Genomic DNA, 18,842 nt, shown 5'->3' on the forward strand with positions numbered 1-18,842 from the left:
TGTGTGTGTGTGTGTGTGTGTGTGTGTGTGTGTGTGTGTGTGTGTGTATCTGCCAACATTAAATTGTATAAAATATATAGCTGTTTTAGTATGGACAGGCCATTTGGGTTTTGAGTGTTATATAAAGCTTTCTATACACTTTATGTCACAAGAAAATATTTCAATTTGCTAACCTTTCTGGGATTTCAAGTCCACATTCCCCATTTGGCTGACATAAACATCTATAGCACCCTCATGTGTTGAAGCTTTTAGGTGTCCATTTAATGAATCTGGAAAAAAGATCACAGGGGCAGAGATTTAGTAGTGATACATCATTTTTGTTAGCAGAAGAAACATTTTAAATCTGAAGTGAAGGGAACTTTAGAAACAGGATAAGAAGGTTCTAAGGCTCATTCTAAAGGACACTGACCATTATTTCCTTCAACTTTTCAACATTTCAACTTTTTCATAATAATTACTTTTACTAGATTCCTGGAAAACGTGTATACCTTAAGAGGACTCAATGACCATATTTACTTGGATAGTACTACCACTAAATTTTGAGGTAGTTAGCTAATCAGTCAGTAAACATTTAAGTCCCTACTATGTGCCAGAAAGTGAGGTAAGCATTGAGGATACAAAAGCCCAAAGACAGTCTTTCACAATCTAATGAGAGAGATAACATGCAAACAACTACATACAAAAAGACCACTTACAGAGATAAATAGGAATTAAGAGAGATTGGGAACCCCCAATTGCCTCACACACAAAAAAAAAGGAAAAAAAAGAAGAGAAATTGGGAGAGGCTTCTTAGAGAAGGTGGGATTTAAGCTCGGACTTGAAGGAAGCCAGAGAAGACAGGAGGCAGGGATGAGGAGGGAGAACATTCCAGATAAGGGGAAGCCTTGTGAAAATGCCCAGAATCACGAGATGGATGATCTTGTGTAAGGAAATGCAAGCAGGCCCAGTGAACTGAAGAGTACATGAGTTGGTATACCATGTAAGACTGGGAAGGTTAGGGGAAGTGGGTGGCTAGGTTATGAAGGGCTTTGAATGCCAGATAATTTTGTATTTGATCCTAGAAGTAATATGGAGCCAATGGAGTTTACCGAACAGAAACTGACATGATCAGGCCTAAGCTTCAGAATCGGCAATCTTAATCTAAAACCTTTACTTCAATAATTTTATAGCTCCTAAAAAGTGCAAGACTGCTTTAGCAAAAGCTTTGTGTGCTAACTGAGAGGTGGAAGGAGGGAATGGGACCCCCAAAAGGTAAAGAATTTGAAAAGCAATTAAAGGTAATGTTCAAATTTAGGACTGGGGAGTTTTCATGTTTTTGGTGCAGGGAAGAAAATCAATAGCTACAAAAACCTAGTTTGCCGCCTGAATTCTTCCACAGAATACCCAATGTACAACTAACCTTACAGCCTCGGTTTAAGGGACACATAATTAGGACAGAAATATGGAGCAAGAAAAGAGCCTGTACTAAGTAGTTTCCCTCTCCAAAACCAATGGCAAAAAACAATTGCACTTATTTAACCCTTTTTCATCCTTAGCAAGGACAAAGCATGTTACACTTAAGAAGCTTCTTATGACAGAAAATATTGCTTCAACTGTAGAGAAAGAAGCTGTTCATGAATGAAACATTTCCCTTGATATTCTCAAAATGTGAAGGAGGAGGAGTCAACATAAAGGAAAAAAACTGAGGAAATACAATAAATATTAGTCACAAATTCAGCAGATTTGTATTCCACAGCAAAGCTGTAACTAATTTCTTAAATAATCTAAAGTGACAGACTAGACTCTCTCCAGGAGAAACTTCTAAAGAAGGCAACTTATTTCCTACACAGTTGGAAAATGTGAACATTTTGTCACCAGGATATTTTATATTCACTCATGACCAATGTAGATGGGAAACATGTCCTTTATTTGAATAAACTTATTTACTGCTTATGTGCCGTAAGTCAAAACTAATGCTGAGAAGTTAAGCTTTTGGAGACAGGAGATGATGCTACACGTCATGAAGTACCAACTAGTTTTTTAAAACTTCTTTAATATCCCTGAAGAGGACATGCCAGTTAAAATGTAAAAGTGAACAGTCAATGTGCTTATGATTCCAGTCAACAAGCTTAAAGAAGTATGATTTCTTATTTATTCTGAGGAAATAAAAGGAAAAACAAGATGTCTATCTCACAAGTAACTCTTTTCTTTTTCTTCCTTAAATAAGTAACAAACACCAGATTTTAACATCTGAACAGTTGTACTATAATAATGGCCCCACAGAGACTGTCAGAGGAAACTAAATGATTTACTGTTGTAGAAAAAAAATACACCATCAATGATATCCAGCAAAAGCTAATCTTTAATTTTCATGTATTTTCTTTCATAAAGCTGATTCCAACAATCTTTTAAGAATCAAAGTAAAATTTTCATTTTCTGATGTTGCATTGAAGTAGCTAAGAAAGCAGAAATAGTTCTGATCTGGAAATATTCTCACCATAATTACAGGCTCACAAAATACAGAAAAATTCCATAGGCCTCAAGAGCAGCCTAGGGAGGAAATATGCATCAGAAGGCGATTAAAACAAAGTGAACAGGAATCCTTTGTCCAGACAGTGGTTGTAACAAGCAGGATCCCACAGAGAGCTTTTTGTCATTACAACATTGGCAAGAACTTTATATGTCTGACAGATGCAACTAAGTTATGAATAGGGAAAATATATCATTGTCCAGCTAAAACCACCTGAAACCACAAAGATGAATTTAGCTGAAGTGTATCAGGGATGACTTTGAAATCTAACAATGAACTAACACCGGGAATATAAATTTGGTTAATAGCAGAGGGAAAAAATAAAGGGCAAGACTAAGATCCAGGGAAAGAATGGGCTGCAAATTCAATTTAATTCAAGAAAAACTTATTAAACGCCTACTGTGTGCAAGTTACTATCCCAGAGTAACAAGGTATGGGAGAAGCGATATTCTAACTGCTGCCCTTATGACTTTGTGCTACTCTGTCTCATTTAAATCCAGTTCACGCACAAGTCAAGTAATCACTCACGACGTCATTGGTCCTCTTTGAAAGTCAAGGATGAATGGCACCACCAGTTCTCTGCCAAGAGCTTGCCTCCCACCACAGCCAGGCAGCAATGGCAGAATAAACAGATCAGTGAGGAATAGCTGGCAGAACTGTCTGCTTATCCTCTTTTCCATGGGGACTAAGCAAGATGAGGCAATCCTAAATAAAATTTCATAACTGAACTGTTTTTGTGTCAGCTCCTATTTAAAGATAGAACATATGTTCTAACATTCCAGAATTAACCTACCATTGAAAAATGGTATTCCACTGAAACGCAAATTCCTTGTGTAAGATATCTAACACTAGGTATCTCTATTTCCTTTCCTTTGACTCTCTTCTAAACCTTTTGCAAGTGGAATTCCAATTTCATTCAACTGTTCTCCCCAAAGTTATAAGCTCTTAACTGCTAAATCTAATGTACTCAGTTCTCATGCTTCTTGACCTCTCTGTAGCATTTAAAATAGCTGATCATGCTCTCCTCCTGGACACTCTCTCTTCTGGATTTTCATGACACTTCTCTTATAGTTCTCCCATTTGACTATTCCTCTGTGGTATTCTCCTTTGTTAGTTCTTCATCTATGACACACCCACTAACCAAAGTGTACCCCAATGCTCTGTACTGAGTCATCTTCTCTTATGCCTCTATACTGTCTCACCTGGTGATCACATTAGCTCCAATGTTTTCAATTATCACCTCTGTGCAGTTGACTAGTAGGGAGTTGATACCCAATATAAGTAAGGAAATATTAAAAAAAAAAAAGCACATAGCTGCCTTTTGATGAATTCAAGTCACCCAGCCCATACAAATTACATCATTGGATCTGGAAATAACTAGCAGGTGTGATTGTTGAGCCACTGGAAAGATCATGGAAAAGAGCAAAGGTATGAAATTGGAAAAAAGTCAAATGTCGTAATTTTCAGAAAAAGAAAAGAGAACAGAGTGTAAACCACAGTCCAGTGAGATTTACTTCACTTCCTAGGAACAATCTAGAACACATTATTAAAGAGATGGTTGGCAAATACCTAGAAAGGAAAGCAGACAACAAAGAGCCAAAATGGCTTCATCAAGAACAGGTCATGCCAGACTAACCTCATTTTCTTTGAAAGGATTTTTTTTTTAAAGGATTACTCAAGTAGTAGATACATGGAATGCTATGAATGTAGTTTACCTATATTTGAGCAAATTTTTGATAAAATGTCTTGTGCTATTCTCATAATCTCGGAGGTATGGATTAGACAATAACATAATTGGATTCAGAACTGGTTGTATAGTTAGATTTAATAAGTGTTCATTGCCAACAATGGTAGGAGGTCTCTAGTGGAGTACCTCAGGGATTTGGCCCTGTGACACTTAATATTTTTGTCAATGATTTGAGTAAAGGTTTATCAAATTTTTGAGAAGATTAAAAAAATTTTTAAATTAAAAATTAAAAAATTAAAAATCAACTTCCTAATTTTAAAATGGAGGAGTCATGGATAGACAACAAGTGTTCAGAAAAAAAATCTGTTGAATTGTAGTAGCCAAAAACCTAATATGATCTTGGACTACATCAAGAGTGGGCACTGCTTCCAGGATCAGGGAAGTCATAGACCAACGTATTCTACCTTCACCTCATTTTAACTACTGTATTCAATTTCATGTGTCATGGTTTCAAGAGGAGGGCAACTAGGATGGTTAAGGGCCTTAAGTCTATGTCACCTAAGGATCAATTAAAGAAACCAGAAATGTTTAGCCTGAAAAGGGAAGACTCAAAGTGAGATATAATAGCTGTCCTCAAGCATTCAAAAGGCTGTCATGTGCCAGTGATATAAGACTTGTTTTGTTTGACCCCAAATAATAGATCTGGAAGAAATGTACAGAAGATGCAAAGAGGTAAATTTAAGCTTGATGTCAGAAAAAAAAATAAACTTCCTACCAATTAGAGCCATCCCAAAGTAGAATGAGCTTCCTACAGAGGTGATATATTGTCCCTCCTTAGAGGTCTTCAGGCAGAAGCTGGACAATCACTTGTCAAGAATACCATCGTGGGGATTCCTTTCTGTACATGCTAAAATAGATGGCTCTAGAAGTCTCTTCCAACTCTTAGATCAGTAATTGTGATTCCCAGATCTATATATGTAATCACTATCATCACTAACCAACTTCTGTGCATCTGAACAGGTGTCTCAAAATGTCCACAAGAGAACTCTTTAATCTTTTTCCCCAAACCCATCTTAGTCCCTTTAAAACTTCTCCCTTACTATCACCGGCACTACTATTCTCCAAGCTATCTCTGCTTGGTGCTATCCTAAACTCCTTGTTCCCATTCACCCCATATATCAGATTTATTAGCAAATTTGTTAGCAGATTTGTTAGTTATAATTTCTACTTTTACAATATCTCTTGTATATGTTCCCTTCTTTTCCATTCACGTAACCACTAGCTGACCTTCATTACCTCTTGCCTGGACTACAATAGCATTCTAATTGGTATCCCTGTCTCGAGTCTTTCCCAACTGCACTATATAATTTATTCAGCTGCCAAAGTGATTGTCCTAAAGCCTAGGTCTGCCCATTTCATTCCCTTATTCAATAAACTCCAGTAGCTCCATGTCACCTCCAGGAGCAAATATCTGTACCTTTCTATGTTTGGCATTTAAATCTCTAAAGTCAAATCAACAAGCATTTATTAAACAGCCACTTCATTCCAGCTACGCTGGTCTGCTCTCACACAATCTTCCATCTTTGTGCCTTTGTATTCAGCCTGTTCCCCATGCTAGGAATGCTCTCCCTCCTTACCTCCATCTCTGGGTACTCTTGAGTTTCTTCAACAATCAGATCAAATCCCACCTTCTGCAGGAGGCCTTTCGGCCCCGCTGCAAGTGCCTTCCCCTCAGAGGTTACCTTTCATCTACTTTGTATATATAACTTGGATATACCTAGTTATTTACATCTCTCCCATTAGAATGAGACTTTTGTTTTTCTTTGTATGTCTATTGACTAGCACAGTGCCTGGCACATAGTAAGCACTTAAATGCTTGTTGCCTATTGACTAACTTTACACCTAATTTACTAGATGATAAACTTTTTACAAGAGGAGAACTGTGTCTTATTCACCTCTGCATCCACTGTCAGTACAGTACAGGAAGGCACAGTGCCTTACGTGGAGAAGATACTCATTAAATAAGTGTTAAATTGAATCTGGCCAGAATATGGCTGTTTCAAACCCTGAGAAGATAATTGTACTGGAAAGCACATTATAGAGATCAAAGAGAAATTAGGGTGGGAGGTGAGGGGAGATTGTATACAGATGTTAGAACCAGCTGCAATTACATGAAAGGTTAGTGAGTACAGATGCTAAACTGATTATAACCTAATCATATATATATATATATATATATAATATATATAAAATACATAATATATATAATACATTATATATATATATATATATAAAATAGATATAATCTATTGCTATTCAGTCATTCACAGTCATTACAGCATTGAAGAGAATATAGCAAGGCCATTTAGGCCATTTCCCTGATACCACAAAGGACCACACCCAAATCATCTCATATTATTTTTAGAGCTCTCCAGCTCATATTATTTTTAGAGCTCTCCAGGGGAAACTGTTCCGTATCCTTCCTTGGGAGATCATTTCAAAGTTTTATAACCCTCACTGTCAGGAAATACTTCTCATTTGGTTATTTCTCCTAAGTTCCTATAAACCTTGTCTGTTGTTGTGATTACTTGATCCTGAATTTTAACATTAATTATGATTCTTGGAAACATCAATTGTTCCATGGGCTTGAAGTCAAGCATCAGGATTATGATTCACTAATCACAAGCAAATTATGTGAAAGAATTAGGCATCCTTACCAACTGAAAACCAACTGCCACTCAAAGGACAGGCATGCCAACCCAGCTGAATCTGTGAGACCACCTGAGGGTGAAATAGGGGGTAGCATGTGCTAGGCAAGTCAAACTATCACAACTCCCTTGACCCATCTCCCCTCAACCTCTGATGGAGACAGCTCAGGACCCTGCACCCAAAAGCCTTTGGAATAGCAATGCCTGCAGCCCACTCTGGCTCTCACTGATTGGCCAATAATAGGTCCCAGCCCAAGCCTCACCTGGTCATTATTTAGGTTTTGATGGCTCAGAGTGAGTATAAATAGCAATTGTGAACCCTGAAGGTCTGCCCCTCCCAGATTTTTGTGGTTTTTTTTTTTTTGAGTAGGCAAACTAGGCCATCTTTCCCCTCATTTCTTACCTAGTCTTAAATCACTGAATAGGTGTTGCCTCAGACGAACTGAGACCTGGCAAAGATCTTAGCTTAAAAAGGCCAAGGTCTCCCATTGCATCTGTAGTCATCTCTAATCATCTTGACCTATGTCTTGCCACTGGACTCAGATGACCCTGGAGGAGACAGTGAGGCTGGTTACTTTGCACAGCTCTGCCTCACTCAGATCCGATTTACTTGCTAGTCAAGACATCACCCTCCTGACATCGTTGGCCCTCAAACAACAGGACAAACAACAACAACAAAGAGTCTCCAGCTCAGAGCCCTTTGGCATTATCTTGGAAAGCAAGCTCTGTGGAGATACAGCCCAGCAATTGCTCCTGTATGCCTACGGCCACATCTACTGAAGACTCAGACAAAAAAGTTCTTGTCACCAAAGTCCTTGATACTGTCAAGAGGTTCATCATCAAAAACCAACATGAATTTATCAGTGGAAATAACATTGAAGAAAAGGCACAACCATCTACTTTGTTGCCATGGGACCTTTTGATATGACTTGTAGCTGAAATCTCCTGCGTGTGTTGTCTGTTGTCTCCCCCATTAGAAGGTGAGCTCCCTGGCAGCAAAGACTTACTGTTCCTTTGTGTCCCTAGCACTTACCTGAGTGCTCTGTACAGAGTAAGACTTTCATAAATGCTCCATTCATTCATACATTCAATAACCCATTTCTAACTTGAAATTGAGATGCACCCCAAGCTTCATCTCCAACAAATCCTTCATTTAAAAGAAAACAGCAACTAACCAAGCAAAGAAACTCAGACAAACATGACTCACTTGCTGCCCCTGTGGCTTTCTGCTGAGGGCTGCTTTTTCTTATACTATGTCATCCAGATTAAACTTCTGGCTGAAATCCCTCTAGATTGCTACCAAAAATATTTTAGACTTGGTCAAAAAGATAGATTGTTTTCCCTATACAGAAAGTTTAATCTGAATCAATTTAAGGAAAGATACTTACAATTTACTTTTAAAATAGCAGCTTTCCCTTCGCAAGGTGGATAAATGCAAACTCATACAGAATCTCAAGAATTGGAAGACACGTGGGGCAGCTATGTGGAGCAGTGGATACAGCACCAGCCCTGAAGTCAGGAGGACCTGAGTTCAAATCCGGCCTCAGACCAAACACTTAACACTTACTAGCTGTGTGACCCTGGGCAAGTCACTTAACCCCAATTGCCTAAAAACAAACAAAAACAAAAACAAAAAGAATTGGAAGATACGGATAACCTCTAGACTGACTTGGACCTCAAAGAGCATCCTCTAAAACACCACAGGACAAGTGTTCATCTAGTACCTCCCTGAAAATGTCCAGTGAAAGAATCCACTACTCCAGGCCTGCACAACTTGCAGGATGCCAAAGGATTTCAGACAGCCCATGAAAAATGTAGAAGAAAACATCCTTTGTATATAGAGGAAATCCTTTGGTGGGCCACACAGGTTGTGCAGGCCTGCACTACTCACTAATCTACACTTAATTTGTTAGGTAGGCTTTTTTTGTCTCATATGGAGCTGAAAATATTTCTTTTTGCAAATTCTACCCATTACTCCCAATTCTGCCCTCTGAGGGTAAATGGAATACATCTAACCCCTCTTCCCATACTCCAAGCTTTCAGTCACTTGAAGATTGCTATCATGCATACTTCCTCTTCCTTCTCTTCAGGGTAAACATTTTCATTACTTTCAACTATTCCTCAGCAAGTTTTTGTGCTCCTTCATCATTACGGTTATCCTCATCTGGAAGCCCTCTATCTTGCCAATGTCCTTCTTACTATGCAGTACTAAGAATTTCATATACCAAGGACATCATATACTGGATGTGGTCTGACCAGGGCAGAATACATCTGGATGGTCTCTAAGGTCCCTTCCATTTCTTGATTCTATGATTCTTGATCCTATAACCTCTTGTTACAATGAATGGTAATGTGTCATTCTTTAGCTTTTGTGGCTTCTAGGAAGACTTAAGTGCTACCTTTGACTCCTCACTTTAGATATCCAATCAGTTGCCAAATCCTACTTCCAACTTCACAATATTTCACAGCTTCTACTCTTCCTCTATTCACATAGTCACTTCTTTAATTCAGGTTCTCATACCTCCTGCCTAGACTACTGCAATTGCCTTTAAATTGGATTTCCTAGCTCATCTCTTCTTTCTCCAATCTACACACCTGCCAAAGTGATTTTCTCTAAGGGTGGAACTGACCTTACAAAATAAACTTCAATGGCCACTAGCTTGCCAGTTCTTTTTCACATAAAGTGTTTTCAAGCCATCTCTCTCATATCCTATACCTATAAAATTCTTTTAAAAAATTGAATATAATGTTTTATATTTATCCTTATTCTATTTCATCTTATTATATTTAGCCTATTGTTCTACAAAGATCTTTTCTGTATCCTGTCACCTACTAATTTGACTATCATGACATCTATGCCTTCATCTAAATCAGCAATTCTCAAAATATGATCCCTTGAACCCCTGGATCATACCCAAGACCTTTCAGGGGGTCCACAAGGTCAAAAATATTTTCATAATAATACAAGGAGGTTATCTGTCTATTACGATACTTCTCCTTTTTCAACTACATATCTGTGTGAGGCCAGATTTTCAACAAATACTTCAACCAAAACAACATTTCACAACAGAATGAATGCAGAATCAAGATAAAAGAATCCAACTGTCTACCGTTAAGTCAGACATTAAAGAGATTTGCAAAAATATCTAAAACAATGCCACTCTTCACACTTTTTTGTTTAAAAAATATAGTTATTTTCATAAAAACATTATATTAACATAATGGATTTATTACTATTATTTTTACATAAATAAATATTTTTAAAACACTCCAGTCTCTGCCCCCAAATATGGTCATGAAGAGTTGGACTTGACTAAAAAACAAAAAAAACAACTAAACAACAAAAACAATAAAATGTTTTAAAATTTTGTCAGTTTTAATTTCTAACACAGCAAATGTTGATAAATATAGCCCATATAAACAAAAGATCTTTGAGGTCCTCAATAATCTTTAAATGTGTAAGGGTGTGCAAATAAGGGTGTAAGGGTGTCCTGAGACCAAAAAGCTTGAGAAGCACTTAGAATGATGATACTTAGAATACTCACTGGCAGCTAGATGAAGACCTAAGTTCAAATCCAGTTTCAGACCCTTTCTAGCTGTGTGACTTTCTGCAAGTCATTTAACTTTTCCCTCAGTAATAGTATATTTGAAAAAGCAAAAGAGTTCAGGCAACAACCCAAAATAATGATCTGCAAACTTAAATACAATCATCAATGAAATAAAATAGCTTTCATTAAAAAGAAAGGCATCTGATTTGAAGTATTCCTGAGAAGAAGGAAAAAAAAAGTAAGAATTCAATTTATTCATCATTGGGAAAGCTGTTTTCTAAGCTTGGTAAAGTGGAGAGGAGAGGCAGCACCTGGAACATCAATAAAAGCCTCTATGGGACAGAAAAGACTAAGAGGCCAAAAAAATTCAACGTGCATCAGGGCCATTTCCAGGCCACACCAATAACAGTCACAATTGATGAAAAACAATAGTACTATTGGCTTTTAGAATACGAAATGAAGGAAAGCACACACTAATCTGTGCTTAAAATTAAGCTTTCTATAGTCCTTAATGCTTAATACCAATTTACTGTGTCTACTAAGTAAAACTAACCTAACTTATTAATTAAATAACACTTTAGAACATACTTATAATCACTTCCAACCTTCACTTTATGTATAACAAAGAAATTTCAAAATTCATAATCCTTTGAAAAGGGTCTAATATTTCTATTTCCAAGATCACTCAGCAAATAGTCTTTTCTTAGGTTGTAGTTGGGTACCTTAACCCTGGATACCCCCTTCTCTAAATCTGTGCCCTAGCAGTGTACAATTTACTGGGAAAGAGGTTAAATTTGTGAAAGGTCATTTGTTCTAGATTAGAGTGAAGATGGTGGAAGAAGAGAATTATAGGTAAACAAGATAAAAAAAATCATAGATTTAGAACTTGGAAGAACCCTTATCAGTCATTCTAGTCCAACCATTCAAAATTTTTCCTTCTATCCCAGATGCACTGATTTTGTTCATGCAAAACTTTTTTCAGTATCACATTTCAATATTTCCTATTTTATCTTTTGTTTTATCTATTTTTATTCATTTCCTACTTTATCTACTTAGTATTTTATTTTTCTGTCCATAGTTTAACAAAGAACTCTTAGCCATGAAGCCATGGCTATGAAAGGAATTTGATTTAGTTCTCTTTTTAAACATTTTTTTTTAAATGGTGTGACCTTTTATATTCAAGGTTGAGCTGGAATCTGAACCTAAGTCCTCCCATTCTAAATCCAGGACTCTTCCCTCCACACTACACTGGTTAACTTATTTAACCATTCTATTTCCATCAATATTCCCTTCTCTGATATGAAAGCTACAAGGGACCTGCTGGTTTCAGGATTAGTACACTGATTTCCCAATTTCCAGTTTTCCTTCCTTGGCAAACTTCAAGGTCACGTGTTAAATTCATTAAATGTACCTATGATCTCAATCATTACTAAACCAGATTTCCCATTTAATTATGATGGTTGCTCAAGCACTGAGTGTTGGCTTCACATTTGAAAAAAAAAAACGTCTCTGCTTCTTACCCTTTGATTTACTTATAGAGACAAAGAGTTCAAATCACAGAAGCTGTTGAAATGAAAAAAAGATGTGCCAAGTATCTGTTCTCTTTTGCAATCTGCTAAGCTGAAAATTTCAATAAGGACATGGATTGTTCTTCTCCAAACTCACTCCTGGCTTCTCAGTCCCACTCAGATGTCACTGCCTGGATTTCAACATACTGACCAGGTTCCTTGTGCTGGATTAATTGATCAAATTCCAGCTCCCCTCTTACTTGAGCATCTCCCACTCCCCTATCTTCCCTGGTTAGCATATCTTTTGTCGTCTCTCACTTCTATCTGACTGGGTTTTGCTGCAGGATTTTACTCTATTCCTTTCTACCTTCTACGCCATATACTCATATTCTTGGCCTCTGCACATTGGGATGAATCTTTTTCCTCGAACTGCCAGCTTCTAGTTTTAAAATTTTTTCTTCCCCAATTAGTCAACAAGAAATTATTAAGCACCTACTATGTGTCTGGCACTATGCTAAGCCTGGGGCATAAAAAGGCACTCACAGTCTAAATGTAAGGCTCCATTTAAAATTCATTATTTATTAAGGTGATGGAAGATAAAGATAATGGAGAAATAAAGAAAATAAAACGTATCTTATAAATTCACCATCAGGACTGTGATATTTTTGGTTTAATGAAAAATATCATTTTGAATAATGTTTCTATAGATTTCTCTGTTACAAGATGATACACCATCACACAGTATAGAATTTTTTGTAACTCATGCCCTTCAGCCAAGATAGAAAATTATATCTGATAATGAAAACGGGCAAGTTAAAAATAGTGTAATAACGGGGTTTAAAATCCAGGAGATTTTCCAGAAATTGTTACTGGCTTTATGATTCCAAATACAAAAAAAAATGTTTGCTTACTTAGAATTTTGTCACCAGCTGGCAGTGGCTTAAAATGGCCTGACTTTTTCCTTCTCTGTTGCTGAGTCACCCTCCAGATCCAGTTCCCTAACTGCGGGTGTTCACAAAGGTTCTATCCTGGTCCCTGATCCCTTCTTTCTATACCTACTCACTTGGTGATCTCATCCGTTCACATAAGCTCAATTATCATCTTTATGAAGATTGACTCCTAAATCATTAGGAACCAAGTATGATTTTGTAGTCAGACGACCTGACACCAAATCTCAGCTGTCACTGCCTGTTTGGTTTTGGGCAAATCACTTGTCCTGTAAGCCTCAGTTTCCTCATCTGTAAAATGGAAACAGGAAGGGAAAGCTAAACTATCTGTGAAGTTCCCACTTCAAAATCTATGATGCCCTGAGCTGTATGTTTGGCCATCATCTCTCTCCAGAATCATAGGCCTAGATTACCAAGTGCTTTGGGGGTATCTTTACCTGGATGTCCCAAGGGCACCTCCAACTCAACATGTACAAAGTGGAAGTCATTATCTTTCCCCTGAAAACTGCCTCTAATTTTCCCATTTTAGTTAAGGGTAACCCAATCTTTCTAGTCACTTGGATTTTGCAACCTTGGAGTTTGTATCCCTTCACTGTTGTCTTTGTTGATACTCATAAGAAATCAGGTGCTACGACTTGTCAATTTTACCTCAAAAACATCTCTCAAATCCACCCCTTTTTTCTGACCTCCTGTGGCCACAACTCCTGGTTCAGGCCCTCATCACCACTCACCAGGCCTATTACAATAGCCTACTTTTTAGATTTCATGCTTCATTCTTATCCCTACCTAATCCATCATCAATACAACAGCTAAGCTGATATTTCTAAAGCACATGCCTGGTTATGTTATTCCCCTGGCTCATGAAGCTTTAGTGGCCCCTTACTGTCTCTCAGATCTGGAGAGAGATGAAGAAGGATGATGATTCAGAAAAGACCATTAGTTTTGACAATTAAGAGGTCATTCATAACTTCAGAGAGAACAGTTGAATGATGAGGTAAAAATGCAGATTGCAAAGGGTTTAGAAGCAAGTAAGAGGACAGAAAGTAGAGGCACTAAGTATACACAGCTTTTTAAATGAGTTTGGAGAAGTTCAGGGTTTGAGAGATACAGGACAATAATGAGCATGGATTTCAGGATCTAGTAAGATCGTTTAAGAATAAAAAAAATGTGGGCAAGCTTACAATCAGCAGAGAAGGATAGGAAGAGATGGAAGATTGGGGGAGATGATAATTGAGACAATCCTCTAGAGAAGATAAGAGGGGATGAGATGAAGGATGCATGTAGAGGAATTTGCCTTGAAAAGAAGAGCTACATTTCATCCAAGATGACAGTGAAGTAGGAAATAGTGGGCAAATGTCACAGGGTCATGAAATAAGAAGGGGAAAAGAGAACACTTGTGGTAAATAGCCAGGGGAAATACGGGACAAGATCCTTGGAGGAGAAAGTGGTGAGAGGGGGTTGGAAGGGAAGCATGATTAGATAAGACTTTGGGAACACCTGCTGTGGTGAGTGAGACAGAGGATCCATTCAGGAAGAATAAAAGAATCTTCTTGCTGTAGGGACAGCCTTACTGAAATCAGGTAATGTAAAAGGGACAACTTATAAATGGTATAAATCTGCACTGGATCTAATCCGAATGGTTCATCATTTCCTCCAGCTCTGTTCAGCAGCATATGAATAGGAATGAAGGGGAGGAAAGCTCACAGTAATCTAAATTTGGAGGCTGGCAAGGAAGAATAAAGGACTGATTCTCACAGGTACTGAGACTGAGAAAGCAGCAGAGTATAACCAGAGCAGGGGTGAGGGGCCTACAAAGGTACAGAGGAGAGAAGTGACTGAATCTGACAGCCAAGATGAAGAATAGGCTTAGGAGTAGTACAGGGAGAAAAGTGGGTGCAGCCAGGTGGCACCATGGTGCATAGAGTGCACACAGTCTGGGGTCAGGAAGACCTGAGTTCAAACAAAGCCTCTGTTTGCCTCAGTTTCCTCATCTGTAAAATGGGGATAATAATAACTCCTACCTCACAAGGTTGTTGTGAGATCAAATGAAATAATAATAGTAAAGGGCTTAGCACAGTGCCTGGCACACAGTAAGCACTATATAAATATTATTATTGTTAAATGCAATGATAAAAGGTCCTAGGAAATCATGGTGAGTCAAGGACTCTACCCAAGAACCTTAAGCTGGATAGGTTGGCTAGTTTAATATTGATGAGGAATGCATGGCCCTCACCCTTTTTCTCAAATTTAATAAAAAGGGCGAGGGTCATGAAGTTCCTCATCAATACTGCGTAACATTCCTTTGTGTAAGTTTTCTAATTGTATGTATTCTCTTTCATGGGGTGGGGTGGGGGGAATATGTAAAAATAGACACCGAGCTTTGACAGTACATTGGCAGAGGGGGAAAAGGTGTGAGTGCTGGTGTTTAGGCACCAGGTCAGTCACAAAGGGGGGGGGACATGTAATTAGGGACAGGGTGGGGCAGATCCTTTCACCAGAATCAGAGTCACCAAGAAAGTTTAGAGACTCTAAGACAGGAAATGAAGATAAGTAGGGGTTTAGGTTATAGCAAAGAGAAATCTTTAGGTCAAGGGCTGGAATCCCCAAGGTCAGTTACAGGAAGCATCTGTTTCCTGGGTATGCTGAGACCCACAGCATGGCCTCATACTAGAACATTCCTAACAGTAACAGAGACCATGAATTATGTTTTCAACATAAGGAAAAGTACATACAAACTTACATCACAGATTTTCGGTTTTTTATTTTAAAACAAAAAAATTTTATGGGGTCCTAAATTGTAGAAATGAATACAATGATAAAATCATTTGCTCATAAAATGGTTCATCTGACTTCATCATAAAAACAGAAATAATTCGTTGAAAAGCCACTGACTACTTTGTACAAAAAAAAAAATCCTCAAACCACCTCTTTTTGGACATTGCCAATACCTCCATGCTACTAACAGGTACCTTGATAACAAATCTCTACATGAAAAACAAACTACATTTTCTGTTGATAAATGTCAATATAAAGTTCAAGATCATAAGGATCTTCTATGTCTAAAAGAAAATATGATACAAGAAGATAGTTTCTTAATGGTCACTTTGCTCTAGGTCATGCAATAATTAGGAAAACAAAAAGGAGAGTTAGGACAAAGTAGTACTGACCTGATAGAACTGATATATCATAATGGTTTTTAATTATTGGAATGTTGTCACTTTGATTTTGAAATAAAATAATTAACGTAAAAAAATAACCTGAGACAAAAGGTTTTTTTGGACAAAAATAAAATTAATCTCCTGTGATGAACCTAAGGAGTTCAAATTTCATTAAGACTTGGGTTTTTGCAATGCCGACTATTTCACTATAAAAGGAAAACTTGTTATTCTAGAAGCACCAGCAGGAGAGATCCAATAAGGATGATAAGATTTCCATGATTCTAAATGAAGAGAGTAATAATACTTAGCTCACAAAGTTGTCATGAGAATTAAGATAACATGTGGTAAGCATTTTATAAATCTTAAACACTATATAAAATGTTAGTTATCATTATTATTGCTATACATTAGCATTCTTCAAGTGAAGGTGTGGGCCTATTAAGAGTCTTAAAAAGATTATTAAAGACCCTAGCCACCAGCACTTCTGTTGTCTCTGCCACACTATCCATTCTTCCACCAAATCCTTTCCTTTGCTGTTAAAGTCTTTCATATATGCATGCTGCTGGCCCTATGTCAGTTTTTATTTATCTGGTATTTTTGTAAGCAACAAGTCCACATTTGTGGGAGCTGAAAAAAAGAACCCACAATCTCAATCTGTGTGGAAACATGCTTTATTGAGTTAACTATACATAAGGCTTAACAAATCTGGGTTAATTATAATGGGCAACTATAACAGAATATGGAGAAAAATAGATAATCTTCAGGGTAAGTATAAACAAATTCACTTTTAATTATTTTTTAAAAAGAAGAAGCTACACTGACTGTGAAAGTGATTCAAATTTTAAGTAAATCCTGTAGTGAATAGGGCACTGGCCTTATCTCCTGGACTGACTCTCTATCTACTACATCATCCTGCTTCTCTCATATACAATGACTGCAACAATATAAATGAAAAATATCATAAAAGGCATCAGGTCTAGACTAACTGAAAAACCAGTGATACAGAAAACAGATAATGAAACATACTTTCCTTTTCACATCAGAAAGATGAGGAACTAGGGCAGAAGGTTGTATTCACCATCTGTATAGTCTGTGTAACAGGTATTTTTACATAACTGTTTTTCTCTGTTACAAACAAAAAAGTTCAATGGGGGCACAAGTAAGGTATTTTCCCAGAAATTACTGTGATATAAAAAACAGATGGCATTAATAAAATGTATTTTTAAAAATAAAAATACAGCACTCTTATTAGAGATGATGAGTTTGGAAAAGATTCTAATAGTATCTTTCAACCCTGACTGAAATTATGACTTTCAACATTGTGATTTTTTTTAAAAAAAAAGGCCACACACTTAATCTAAACTGAAGTAGAAAATCTTTAATAACTGTTTATGTTTGGCTCCACTCAAAAATTTCAAAACTGATCTCTTATTTACTTGAAAAACATTATGAGGAACTGTTGAATTATGCACATTTGTTTACTCTAACAATGAAACTACCATCTACTCTGTGTTTTGAGTTTAATTATAAGAGACCATCCTAGAAGCTAGTAACTTTAAGTGAATAAATAACTTGTCCCTCTTATTTTGATATATCTTCATAAAATACTAAAATTCTTCAATTTCTGCATTTCCAAATAGGTATTTTCTATAGTGTAAAAGCATACCACAACCTATTCTTTCATATTTGCATGTTCTTAGAATAGTACTTCACAGCTGTATTTCCTATTTATCCTATTAAGTTCCTAAAAATTTAGTTTTGTCCAAAATGGCAGATTATTAGAGTTGTCCAAAAATAGAATAGGATGCTTCATGAAATGGGGAGTTCCCATGACTGAAGAGTTAAAACAGAGACTAAGAGGTCACCATCATTAGAGAAGGCAATGGAATCAGATTAGGCTGCAGGTTCCCCACCCCTAGATTAGGGGATAGGATATACAAAACTTCCTGAAGTTCTTTCCAATACTAAGATTTTATGAAATGATAGAAAATAACTAAATACAATTGTTTTAATGTTAAATATCTTAATATTTAATACTGAGCTCAGTGAATAATGGAGAAGGTATTATTGGACACAAATTCATCTAAGAAAAAGAGAGTATTGTCTTAGATTCTATCCCCTTAATTCAGCATCACTAGATTGAGAAAAAAGAAGTTCACGGGAGGAAAAATTTTGAATCTTAATTCAGAACTTTTTTAAAACTAATTTTCAAGAAGCAATTCAATTTCACTTACTTGTTCACATGTAATAACAATCTTCCCATTTCAATGGCCAAAATTTTACTTTTCCCCTTGTGAAAAAGTTAAAAGTTTCTCTTTGTGTTTTTACTGAGCCAAAGGAAAAAACCTTCAAAAACAGAAAATTCTAAACAGACAATCTCCAGTTCACTAGCTTATCTAATACATTTCTCATAAGCACCTGCCTGATGTCATTGGAACTGTCCCTATCTGGTGACATTGCTTCAGATTGCGCTCCCTTCTCCTCTGATTGCTATAAATCCTACTGTTGTCTGGGACTTCTCCCCCCCCCCCCCCACCAAATCTAGTCCTATTTCTTCACTTTATCACATTACCGGCTGACGGGGCGCTGTTTATTTTTTCACTTTGTCCCAATAGTCGTACAGGACCCAGCAATAGCAAGGAAGAAAGAAGGGAGCTTCAATCTACCTAGTGGCTGTTCCCTTTTTTCTCCCTTCACTCTTTCTGTTTATCTGGTCCCAGAGAGATGACTCAAATGGGAACAAGTACCAAGGGTTTGGAATTAGGAGTCTCTGTTCC

The 18,842-nt window shown here is 37.1% G+C and overlaps 1 protein-coding gene across 1 annotated transcript in view; it reads right to left on the bottom strand.

The window, feature by feature from the left end:
- FAM185A (family with sequence similarity 185 member A) overlaps positions 1–18,842 on the bottom strand; it is an 84,148-nt gene that overhangs the window by 33,033 nt on the left and 32,273 nt on the right. Inside the window, exon 6 of the mRNA XM_027838704.1 lies at positions 174–269. Within this exon, the coding sequence (XP_027694505.1) occupies positions 174–269 (96 nt within the window). The remainder of the gene's footprint in view (positions 1–173; positions 270–18,842) is intronic.

The sequence above is a fragment of the Vombatus ursinus genome, unplaced genomic scaffold (genome assembly GCF_900497805.2).
Source record: "Vombatus ursinus unplaced genomic scaffold, bare-nosed wombat genome assembly UNPS02014830.1, whole genome shotgun sequence".
Taxonomy (NCBI): Eukaryota; Metazoa; Chordata; class Mammalia; order Diprotodontia; family Vombatidae; genus Vombatus; species Vombatus ursinus.